This window comes from Nuphar pumila, chromosome 12 (assembly GCF_984573655.1).
Source record: "Nuphar pumila chromosome 12, dmNupPumi1.hap1.1, whole genome shotgun sequence".
In the NCBI taxonomy this organism is placed as follows: domain Eukaryota; kingdom Viridiplantae; phylum Streptophyta; class Magnoliopsida; order Nymphaeales; family Nymphaeaceae; genus Nuphar; species Nuphar pumila.
Genome location: NC_143260.1, coordinates 38,959,374 through 38,971,478, shown reverse-complemented (window position 1 = coordinate 38,971,478; position 12,105 = coordinate 38,959,374). Strand labels below are relative to the sequence as shown.

Genomic DNA, 12,105 nt, shown 5'->3' with positions numbered 1-12,105 from the left:
TCGTGCACATCTTTTCTAAAGTGTTTGTGCTCATATGTGTATTGTCTTGTCATAGACAATTTTACAAAAACAACATGCAGTCATTCATGTTCTTTTAGTGATTTGGAATGTGTTTATTCTCTTGCTTTGCTAAAATATCTATCCTGATATTACACTTCGATTCTCCATTTAGCTGAAGGTTGATAATCTCTTGGAGCAAGGATTCGTTTGACCTTGCAAATCAAGGAGTTGTAGTAACGAGTAACAGTATGCGAAAGGTGTTTCAGCTGTAATAGTTGTAGAAACGAGTAACAATTAGGCTAGTGGACTGTGCCTTTGTAGATAGACCCCTCTATGGGGATTTCCACTGCTGTAACTTTCTTATGCAACTCATGACATTAGTGTTTTCTTAATATTTGTAGGTCGTGTCTTCTGTTTTGCAGGTTGGTGATATCGAGGCCCTTGGCCTTCTAAAATGGCTTGCTTCTTCCCAGGCCAAGGAAGACATGAACTCCGATGATGAGCTTGCCCATGAATCTGTTTTGAGTCCTTTATTGCCTGCTGCTACAGTTAATGAGGTTTTGGAAAAAGCTTATTCTGAATATGAAATTGAATCCCAACAGGAATGCAAGGATATACTTGATTCGGTTGAGGACACACTGAATTTTAAGGGGTTTGAGGAGCAAATAGATTTTCCTGATAATCCTGAGTATTTTGTTCCTTCCTCACCGGAAAGTTTGATTCCTCAGTTGGATGGTTCATGTGATGAAGATTTATTGAATTCCACTTCTGGTAATTTATTAGAAGTGAAGAGCAGTGTATGCGAACGGAATTCTCCGGAGGAGATACCAAACATCAGTGTTAGAGATCCCGCCAATGGGTCTAAAACTGTTCAATCATCATGGGGCTCTTTGCCTTTGTCAACAGTTGAAATGAATAAAAGGAATCCACTCTCTGGTAATGATGTGTCTCATGGATGTTGCATTCATGAAATTAACAATGATTCTACTGCATGTTCAGGAAAAAATGGTGGCAGTGAACAGGATACTTCTGCTATTGGTTGTCCTGACAAAATATTTCCTGTTTTGAAAGAAGTAAGCGAAGTTTCTGAATTTTCTTTAAGGGCTTTGATGAGGAGGAAGCGCGACCACCATTGTGTGGCATCAGAACATGCCTGTCATGATCCTGGTGAAAGGTTACATAAAGGTTCTTGTTCCTGTCTGGAGGAGTATGAGGATCATAAACATGTGGGGGGCCACAATGTTTATTCCTCTTCAGAATTATCCTGTCTTAGACCATCAACTCCTTATCATTCAACTTCAACTGCTAGGTCAGAAAGAGAACTGAAAGGCTGTAAAAATAAACGTTTTGATAGTAAAATTCATAGGTATGGGGCACTACCTTTAGCTGGCCTGGATAAAAATGAACCATTTTCAAGCACATTAGCAATCCACCCTCCTGATTTTATTGATGAGCCCACTGATGGGAGGAACTGGGATGGCACAAACACAGGAAGACCATCAGTGGTTGATCAGTCCATGTCTCATGGAGAATCTTTGGTTTTACCTAGAACTGTTTGTCCCAGAGAATGGAAACCGAGTAGCTGTAGCCAGTGTGTCACCACTAAAGGTGAACATCACTTTGACTTGGCTTCTGCCCATGTTTCCAGTCCAATTGTCCACATTCGATTGCCGGAAAAATCTCTTACCATGAAGGAAAAATTGTCATCTGATGAAGGACATCCTACTGGATCTGCTCTAATTTCCAGTTGCGGAAATGTTCTTGCATCTGGGAATGTCATGGAAGGTGTGTCTGATCCATCTTGGGCTGGATATCCTGAATGCCATGCATGTCCTATGCCAGTCAAGGACATCCAAGACATGGTGACAATTGAGATGCAGAATTCTTCTGGCACATGTGAGATGCAGAATTTTGCTGCACATATTGCAGAAATGTCATCATCTGATAATCAGTGTAGTGAGATATCCACTGAGGACCTTGTTGCATTGACTTTTGCCAGAAAACCACCTACTTTAGAGCAATTAAAGCAGAGTCCTGGCGGTGATTCTATGGGAGGAAGTACTCATGATGGTGATTTTATCCACTGCAAAGGTATTTCTGCTGATATTGCTGCTCATAAGTCACTTACAGATTGTAAGTACTTCCAACACCGACATGTCTAAATTGTTGGATATTGTCTTCTTGCCTTTTGTCCTGTTTGGGAACTAATATTATCTTACGTTACTTCTGACTTGGCTGTGCCTGGTTTCTGCTTGATGAAATCTCATTTCTCTCTTTATTTTCCTAAACAACTATCATTTGGCATTTTATTTCACTACCAGTCATGTAATCATGTAAGTCAACGAGTTGATTTACAACCTTTTTGACTGGATCAAGATGATTTAGTCTATTTGACTGTTGACCTAAGAAACCAGTCATTTACATTTATTGTTAAATTATTTGAGCTAGTTGACTCATACAATCTGATTAGTGACTATGATAGTTTTACATTCCTAGTCCAACTGATGAGAAGGTTGGGGCTTTCTAACCCTTGTGGGGCTTTGGAAAATATAACTCACAGTGCCTTTATGTTTTATAAACCAGATAGCACAAAAAAGGTAATTTGGTTCTACTTCTCAGGAGTTGAATTTTTGCAGGGAAACCAGTTCTGTAAATATTTGTGTGATTAATTACATACATTAATATTACCGTCATTTTGTTTTCATTTTTAATCTCATCTGTTATTTAATTTTAATGGTAAATTTGTATGGCTTGGTTAATGAATATTAAAGACTTGGCAGAAAGTTTTATGTACTCAATTTAACCTTGGTCATTTATGTTAGTTTAGGTGAAACCTTAAGAGTGATAGTTGATAATACTGCATTAAAAAAGCTTGTGACGATGAACTATTTAAGTACGTATCATATTGCATTATGCTGTAAATTGTTAATGGATGAAATGTGCACTTATTCGTATGATAATATATGTTTAACGACATTTTGGCATGTGCTGTTTCACCAGTATATGTGTTTTTTGGGCGCACTTGAGAGAGTCTGAGGGGGCCAGGCGGTGGTGGGTGGGTGGGTGTTGGATGTGCTAAAATATATGGCAAGTCCATGTTCATCAAACTTTTTAATAGTGATTGAGCCAGTTAGTTGACTGCCTTGATGAATCAATTAGCTTTTTTGATACAAAGTCTGTAGATTACAAATAATTAGAGGTTTGCTTCTTGTATTCTGTTATGATTATTACAATCTTGCAAGAGTTTCAACTGTCCATAGTTGAACCTATGAAGACAGAATGCATTCTTTTCTTGGAAGTTCTTGGCAGGTTGTAGTTGCAATTAATAATAGGCTTCCTTTTTTATGCTTTCATGATTATTATGATCTTGCAAGAGTTTCATCTGTCCATAGTTAAATTATGGAGACAGATCACATTCGTAGTTCCCTTGGAAAACGGAAAAGGGTTTTGGTTAATGGAACCTCAGCAACTTAAGAGATGGAGTAAAACAAAAATTAGAGAAATGTCCGCGTGCATGTGTGTTGTGCCCTAATCAACTAGTACCATTTTTATTTGTGTGCTGATTGGGTTTTGTTTCCAGCAAACTTTGGCAGGATACTTCCATTTTTCGTGGAAAATAAGAATGAAGGAGAAAAATTTTGCATCAACAATTCCAAGTTGACAGCTCCCCGATACACAGATGCCGTAGTTGGTGTTCCAACTCACTGTTTAAATGATGGTTCATTCTTATTCTTGTTAACTCCTGCAGTGTCACCACCTTCTCCTGCTTGTGTTTATAAGTGGCTTCAAAAACTGGTATCCAGAGATGCAGAAAATAAAAAAATGGGTACAGATTCCTTTTGCTTTTTCACCTTTCAGAGATGCAGAAAATAAAAAAATGTGTATAGATTCCTTTTTGTTATCCACCATCAACTCCTTCAAAATGGTAATAGTTTTTGAAATGTCAGGTATCAAGAAAGAGAGTCTGTTACTGATTCGTTCTGAATCTGGGAAAACATCCTCTGAGGCAGAAAATATCTCTGCGACTGTGGTCTCTCAAACCACCATGGCGACCTCATGTGTCGATAGATCACGTAAGTGTATGCCTGCTTAAACAATCAATGAATGTTTTAAAACTTCTGAGCAGAACATTCATGCTAGTTATGCTGATGCTGCAGCAGAATTTGCTCCAGATAAATGGATTCATGATTCAGAGAAGAGTTCTCATGAAAATCGAAGTGATCTCTCACAAATCTCTGGCCCACTAAGTAGATCAAAACTTACTCCTCTTAGTCAAATCGGATTCCGTGACCCTGCAAGATATGGTGCTGGCCAACAGCTAACCTTGTTAAGTATTGAGGTGAAAAAAAGTTTTCCACTTCTGTTGACTAATGGATTTGATTTAGTGTCACAATTTGCAACTAGAAATGACATCTCTGTAGCTAGATTTGCTGTGACACTATTGGTTGTGATGTCTTTACTTGAGGTAAGGCATTAAAATATTCCAAATGCTGGAATGATGAGAAAGATGTTATTCCAGTGGGTAGACTTACAGATGTCTCACTATATTTAAATGCATCAATGTGCAAGGAGTATCCAATTTAACTTTAGTAGTAAATGGAACATCTTTTAATGTCTAAGAGTAATACAATAAAATGATGGTAGATCCTTGGTTTCATGAGGTAGGGCAGGAGAACTATATCAAGCTGCTCTATTCCTCATGTTTCTGAAAGTACCCTTCTGTTTGTTTGATTTTTTTGGATATTACTTTGGATTACCTTTCCTCCACAGTCAAATATATATAATTTTTTAATGCCACTGTCAATTATGTTCATTAGGTTCATGCTGAATCAAGAGGAGAGCTGCAACCTGATCCACGGTATGATGCCATCAATCTCATAGCTCTCGCAGTTCAGGAGGACCTGAATGATGCTGTTGAAATTATTGTTCTTCTGCATGATACTTGCCATGGTTCCTCTGAGAGGTTTGTACTTTTCTTCTGCCATTGGCACACATAAATGCTTTTCTTTTTTATTTCTAGGTCTGACTAGGGACAATATTTTTTGAGTTTTCTGTTGTTATTTCACGTGGAATGTTCTATTTCATGTGGAATGTTCTTCACTATGGGTAGGCATCTTATGCATATTGTGACAGTACCCTTTAAAGTTGCAATACAGCTTCTCTTGTTTTTGTTTCTATTTGCCTGACTTTATGATGAAAACATTCAACCATGAATCCAGTGCAGAGTTTGGAGATTATCATATGAACATACTTGCTATCCAAGCTATGTTTTTGAGGATTGAACATTGAATATGTTGAATTATCTAGGAAGTGGAAGATACAAAAATATGCATCATATATCTGTGTTTGCAAAATGATCTATTGATTATGGTGAGCTTGAGAATGAATTGACAATCTATTAATAATGGATCATTTTGTAAACACAGATATAAGTTTTTTACTTGGATACAACAAGAACTGCTATGTATATAAGTTTTTGAATATTTTTGTTCTACAATACTTGAATCCAGTTTTGTTGGTTTGCTGAGAGGGTTTCAAAAAGGAAACAGGTGAAGAGGAGGGAAAAAATGAGTTATGATTGCACAGACAAGTTGCACAATGGTTACAATCTTATTTTGGTGCATTCTCTGTAATCAATTTGCAAGTTCTAGGAAGTTGGAGGTTTCAGTAATTTCTTGCAAAAACTTCTTGTGCTTATGATAATGTTAATGTAACCCAAATTCAAATGGGTTTGAAAGTCAAGGTAGCAAAGGATTTAAAACAACAAACCACATAACCAGATCTCTTTTAGATAGTTCTCATTCATTGAGGTATGCAAAAGTATTTTGACAATATCCATCACTTGAGTGATCCTGTACATTTGGGAGTAGAGAGCCTCCAATTCTCTCTTGACAGGCTTTTGTCACCACTTTGAGTTTGTAAATTGATGAGGTTGACATCAGAGTAGAGAGTGACTATCTTTAATGGAAATTTGGTCTTAAATGGTTTAAAAATTGAAAAACAATGTTATACCTGCTTGGTGTCTAACTTGATTCAAACATGAGTGTATGAATCTCTCTCTCTCTCTCTCTCACTCCACCAAATCCATAAATGTTTATATCTTTCTTTAGATTATTTTGCTTTTTTGTTTAAATATTTTAATATCTTTTCTTGAAGCTTGTGCTTTGCCACCTTGAGGCTTATGCTTGCTTCATGGATGCTATAGCATTTCTCCCCAACTTGATGCGTTTCACAACTTGGACAATGGTTTTGGACAATGGTTTCCAGAAGCTTATACAGATTGTTGGAAGCTCGCTTCCCTGCAAACCGCTTGAGAAGTAGGAAACTGTGCACTTTTCAACCTTGTCTCCCATTCTGTAGGAAGCATGCTTCCATGCACATGATATTTTTGGACATGCAAACTATCAAAATGTTTACACAATTAAGGAATTGTGATTCCTGTAGAAAGAAGTTTGTAGTTGATTTGATTTAACTGAATTGGGGATAGATTATAAATGATTACTCATTTTCAATTTTATGTAAAAGCTGTGTTTTCTTAGTAATATAAAAGGAATTTTTGTTAATTAATTTAAAATATTAAGTTAGGGTAAAAAGTGTTCAAGATCTGCTTCTCATTATATTCACTATTATGTACTATTTTGCTTATACTCAAATATTTGCTATTTGTGTATTATGACATTACTGAGTAATGATTGTTGCTTGGTTTAAAACATTCATGTTTTTAAAGATAAAAAAGTCTAGTTAGTTATGTTAAAATATATGTATGAATATATATATATATATATATATATATATATATATATATATATATATATATATATAGGTTTGTAATAGCTAATGCCCATTAGAGACATTTCTGTCTTTTCACATATGTAATAAATAGCTGTTTTATAAAACAGTTATTTCTTTTCTTTTTTTTTTTGTTTTTATACTTTTTGTAATTAATAAAGCCATTGAGGGCTCTATGATCATAAGACCATAGAGACGTTGAGACTCCCCAACGCTCACAAATGTGACCGTTGGGGGCTCCTAAACGTCTCTATGTGGGAGCCCCCAATGCCCCCCACTCTCTCCTTTTGTTGTATAAATAGGGGTGTTTCCCCCACTATTCTTTTATGCTTTTTACTAAAGCATTTGCTCAATAAATTGAATACATTTTTTTATCCTCTTGTGTTGCCCTTTGTTGGCTATTGTATTGTCCCTTAGTGGACTTGTGCTTGTGCACATTGTGGTTGTGATCTTGTAAGTCCTTAGTGGCATTTGTTCTATATTTTTTTGCTATTCCATTACAAGTTAATCGTGGGTGTAATGGTAATATAGTATAGTAATGAGAAATTGTTTTGAATTTCAAAAATCTTCCTAGTTTGCACATTAAACATTTATAGTCATTTCTCGTTTCTTGCTTCTCATGGACTTAAAAGGCCCTTGTTTCTTTCTTTCGCCTTGTGCCACTTTTCGATTCCTCTTCCCTCTTTGGCAACCTTGCTTGACCACCAATTGATGCTTAAGAAATAAAAAGGAAAAAAAACCAGGGCAATCCATCACAAATATGACATCTATAGATATTTCATGCTGGAAATGGATGCATTGGTGAATTACTACTAATCTGTTGTGTGCATGTGCTAATTATATTCTTGTAGCACGCTCAGGCCCATGTGTTCATGCATTTTTTTTTCAATTGTTTTGCAGAAGTGTTGATGGATTGTCATGTTGCAAGGTTGTAGTTTGTGCCAAAGAAAAGGATTTGTTTGAACACTTTGTGAAGTTGATTGGTTCATTGGACCCAGATATTCTCTTGGGTTGGGAAATACAGGGAAGTTCCTTGGGGTTTTTGGCTGAAAGGGCTGCCTCTCTTCAGATAAGCTTACTCAAGAATATCTCACGTACACCCGGCTCTCAAACCAAATTTTATTCAGGACATACAAGTGATCCTGGAAATTGTATGTCAAAGAATGTGATCCAGGAAGCCATGGTTGCTGATGCTCTTGTTTCCAACAATGCCATAATTGAAGAAGAGTGGGGGCGCGCACACACCAGTGGTGTGCATGTTGGTGGAAGGATTGTTCTCAATCTTTGGCGAATACTACGATCTGAACTTAAACTTACTATGTACACTCTAGAAATAGTGTCTGAAGCTGTTCTTCGACAAAAAGTTCCTTACATTTCCTGCAAAATATTGACCAAATGGTTCTCTAGTGGTCCTGGAGCAGCAAGATTTCGATGCATTCAGTATGTTGTGGACAGGGCAAGGCTGAATCTTGAGATAATGAATCAACTTGATATGGTCCGTTGATATCTTCTCCCACTTTTCTTTTTTAATTATTTGTTTAATTTTAGAAGCAGATGTTAAGCCCCATCCGGCTTTCATTGACCATTTTGAGGTTTGCTTCATATAACTACCCTACATATGATGTGGTTTATGCAGCATCATGTATAGTATGAGGCTTTTTGACAAACATATGTTCACTTTGCAGTTTAATCGGACATCAGAGCTTGCTCGTGTTTTTGGCATTGATTTTTTCTCTGTTCTTTCCCGAGGTTCACAGTATCGTGTTGAATCTATGCTTTTGAGGCTGGTTCATGCTCAGAATTATCTTGCTATCTCACCTAGTAGCCAGCAGGTGAACAAAACGTCTTTCTTTATTTGTTCTTTGTTTGATCGTGAATTTCTTGTATGCTTCATGCAGATGACTTTGTTCCTGATCGTGCTTTACATAATTCATTTCATGAAGCTTATGATGGATAATCAAGTGGTTAACTTTTTTATAATATATGTTCCACCCGTGGAGGTTGAATTGTATGCTATGAACTTTTCACTTTCGATTTATGATTTTCTATTTCTGCAAAAAGTTATAGTCATGGTGATGAAGAAGATTAGGGAGATTGGAAGAGAGGCTTAAGAGGTGCTCTGAGTCATTATTTCATCTCCTTTGGAGAATAAGATTTAAGTAATGGCTGGTAGTATTCACGTCTGATGATATTCAAAAGTGGTGAGGCTAAGATTCAACATGAATGCAATGGTAAATGCCAAATACACTTTTAAGTGGATCAGGTATTCTACTAAAAGGTACCAAACACCTTGTATTTGTAGGTTTTTGATTTTACGACATGTTCAATTGCATCAGAAGCCAGTCTCATGTTTCCTGAATCCTGAGTGCATGTGTTGAGACATAGTTGTGATCTATGTAACACGGACTCTTCTAACATGGCACCACACCCGCACCTGCACCCATGTGGGTGCGACACTTGGACATGGCTTCCTTTGTGTCAGATGAAGTCAACCACACTGAGGACCATTTCTGTCCAAAAGTAGATTCAGTTAACCCTAACCAAGTCCAGTTTTATCTATATTATATACATAAATGCACACATACATGAAGTGTTAACTTAAAACTGTTAAAAAATTATATATATATATATATACACACCCTCCCCGCACCCAAGTTTTTTTAAAGTGCCGCATTGCCGCAGCCGCACCCGCACCTATGTAACATAGGTTGTGATAAATTCACAAGCATTTGTGACAACCAGATAAGAAAACGGTAATGCCTGTTTCAAGTGGCTGAAAATCATTATTGTCTTTGCACTAGGAGGCTGGTAAGTGCTACTAATCAGAAAGCCATATATTGCAAATTAATATATTAAGGTGTTACTGGGATGCTGCTTCCTATGAACTAAGTGGAATATGCTCTTTTGTGCCTATCTTGGCAAGTTTTTTGATGATGTGTCCTATAGCTCTTACAATTGATCTTGTGAAACGACCCTGTTTTGTGGTCCTTCATGACATAAGGGAACTTATTACATTGCACAAGCACTTGAGTTGCAGTGAAGGGATGCATTTATCCCATGACCCTTCTCTTTTTGCATGATATTTAAAAAAAAATTCAGGTTATTGTACTGTTATGCAGTTTCATTCAATATGTGTGCGATTTTTTACTTCTTTTTTCAGTTTCATTTGCTTTCTTTGTAACATGAATGTATGTGTTACTTTTATCTGAGAAAATTTGCTAATAATAGAAATAAATCTCACAATCACTAATCCTCTGTGCTTTACCAGGTTGCTTCACAGCCAGCTATGGAGTGCCTGCCTCTTGTCATGGAGCCAGAATCAGGGTTTTATGCCAATCCAGTTGTTGTCTTAGATTTCCAATCTCTTTATCCATCTATGATTATTGCATACAATCTTTGCTTTTCTACATGTCTGGGGAAAGTTATCCCTGCAAAGCCAAACACACTTGGTGTTTGTTCATATATGCCAGATGCTAAGGTTCTTTCAGAATTGGGCGATCAGTTGTTGCTGACACCAAATGGTGTTATGTATGTGCCTTCTAAGGTTTGTTCTCATTGATGAGCTTTTGTGAGTCTCTTAACTGTTGGATGTTTGTAATATCTTGGAGTTTCTGGTATTGGTTTTATGCTTAAGCTACAATTTTCTTCTTTTATATTGCTCAACACTAAGAACGAACACACTAGACCAGCAAAACTTTCAAATAGGCATTAGGTATTCACCTTAGTGATGCTTTCATTTGTTACACATTCCTTGCATTGCATAGTGCTATGTGCTTTTAGTTTTTCATGTTCTATCTTGCAAAAGGAATATACTTAAAAAAAACATCAGTTTTTTTAATTTACTAGAAATATTGTTCACTATTATGTGTCATGTTCTCTTGTTGTTTAGATGAATCATAATGTTCTGAAAAATTAGATATTTAAGTGGTCCCCAAAGGATAAATTATTCAAAACTAGTTTCTGAAATTGTAGGTTGGAGAATGTGGGACACCAAAATGCTGGAGTCCTATGATTATATACTTCAGTTGGAAGTTGACATGGAATTTTGATGTATTCTTTGTTAGAGACAATTAATTCTTAAAAAAACCCACGTATGACTTTTTTCTTCCACGTATAGTTGGAAGGGCTTCCTTAAACAATTATTTTTCCACTTATAGCAATTCATTCTTGAAAAAACCGCACATGGAAATCAGGTCCTTGGGTCTTTCCCCTGGCCTTTGCTGGATATTATCTCATGTAATATCATTGGTTAGTCATTATACAATATTACCTCTTTATACCCATATGGCATTGGCTTTTGTTGGCAAGAACAGCAATCATTGTTATTAAGTCCTAATTGTAGATATATTTACTATTAATAGGCAGGTGGCATGGGTATGTGGTTTACATTTACACCCAGTGTTGTATCTGCTGATGTCCTCAAATGCTTAATTGATTCATTTCACTGCTTTTGGACACAAAGAACACATTCAATAGCGATGAAAGAAATGACATGATCTTGTCTTTCTTGATTTGGGATCTCTAACTCCAGCTTGATCATCTCTTCTTTGTAAGTTGACATGTCCAATTTTTCATTAATGGGACTTCTTTTCCTTTTAGTCTGTAGTAGTGATGCAGTGAGGAGGATCAGCTTTCGTGTCTTTGACTACGGCTGATGAAGGCACGACCCTTACGATCGTGCGATGTGCAGAAAGTAATGCCCATCGAAATCGATGAGGCTTATTTTTATTTCAATGTAAACTTCAACTGAACAATAGAATGAACGTAAATGAAAGGGAACAAACAATAGAAAGGAAGAAAAGCCAAGAGGAAAACTGCTGACAGAAAAAAAATAGAAGAAAAAACTGCTGCAATTTGAATATTCTCTGCCCCCACAAAACCCTAGAAGAGGTTTTTTTAAAGACGGCTAGCGGACCTGGGTCTCGGGTCCAGTCTTGGACCCGAGTCGTGACCCAAGTCGTCTTTCTGCTGGATCTATGGCGTCCGAACCTGTGCTCGTCTGGAGTAGGTACGCAACACGTCCCTGCATCGGGTCACCTTACCTGTGATCGGATCCAGCTCCCGGGTCCGATCGTCCATCCCCTGTGGTGGGTCGGGTTCCTTGGCCGTGCTTGGGTCACGCGGTATAGGCCCAGTCTGGTCCTACTCTGCATCATTCTCTCCTGGTTGGGAGGAAGTCGGCTCTGACGACTTGTTATCTCCACAGTAAGCATATAGATCAGACACATTAAAGATAGGCGAAATGTGCTAATCTTCGGACAGTTCACTGAGGTAGGCATTCAAACCCAATCACCGAATAATTTTGAATGGTTCATG

At 37.1% G+C, this 12,105-nt stretch overlaps 1 protein-coding gene across 1 annotated transcript in view; it reads left to right on the top strand.

Moving 5' to 3' along the window:
• The window catches only part of LOC149820784 (DNA polymerase zeta catalytic subunit-like), a 64,130-nt gene that overhangs the window by 24,792 nt on the left and 27,233 nt on the right, over positions 1-12,105 (top strand). Inside the window, exons 8-15 of the mRNA XM_089981852.1 lie at positions 423-2,133; positions 3,581-3,826; positions 3,948-4,073; positions 4,158-4,465; positions 4,818-4,963; positions 7,690-8,284; positions 8,475-8,621; positions 10,058-10,333. Of these exons, the coding sequence (XP_089837978.1) occupies positions 423-2,133; positions 3,581-3,826; positions 3,948-4,073; positions 4,158-4,465; positions 4,818-4,963; positions 7,690-8,284; positions 8,475-8,621; positions 10,058-10,333 (3,555 nt within the window). The remainder of the gene's footprint in view (positions 1-422; positions 2,134-3,580; positions 3,827-3,947; positions 4,074-4,157; positions 4,466-4,817; positions 4,964-7,689; positions 8,285-8,474; positions 8,622-10,057; positions 10,334-12,105) is intronic.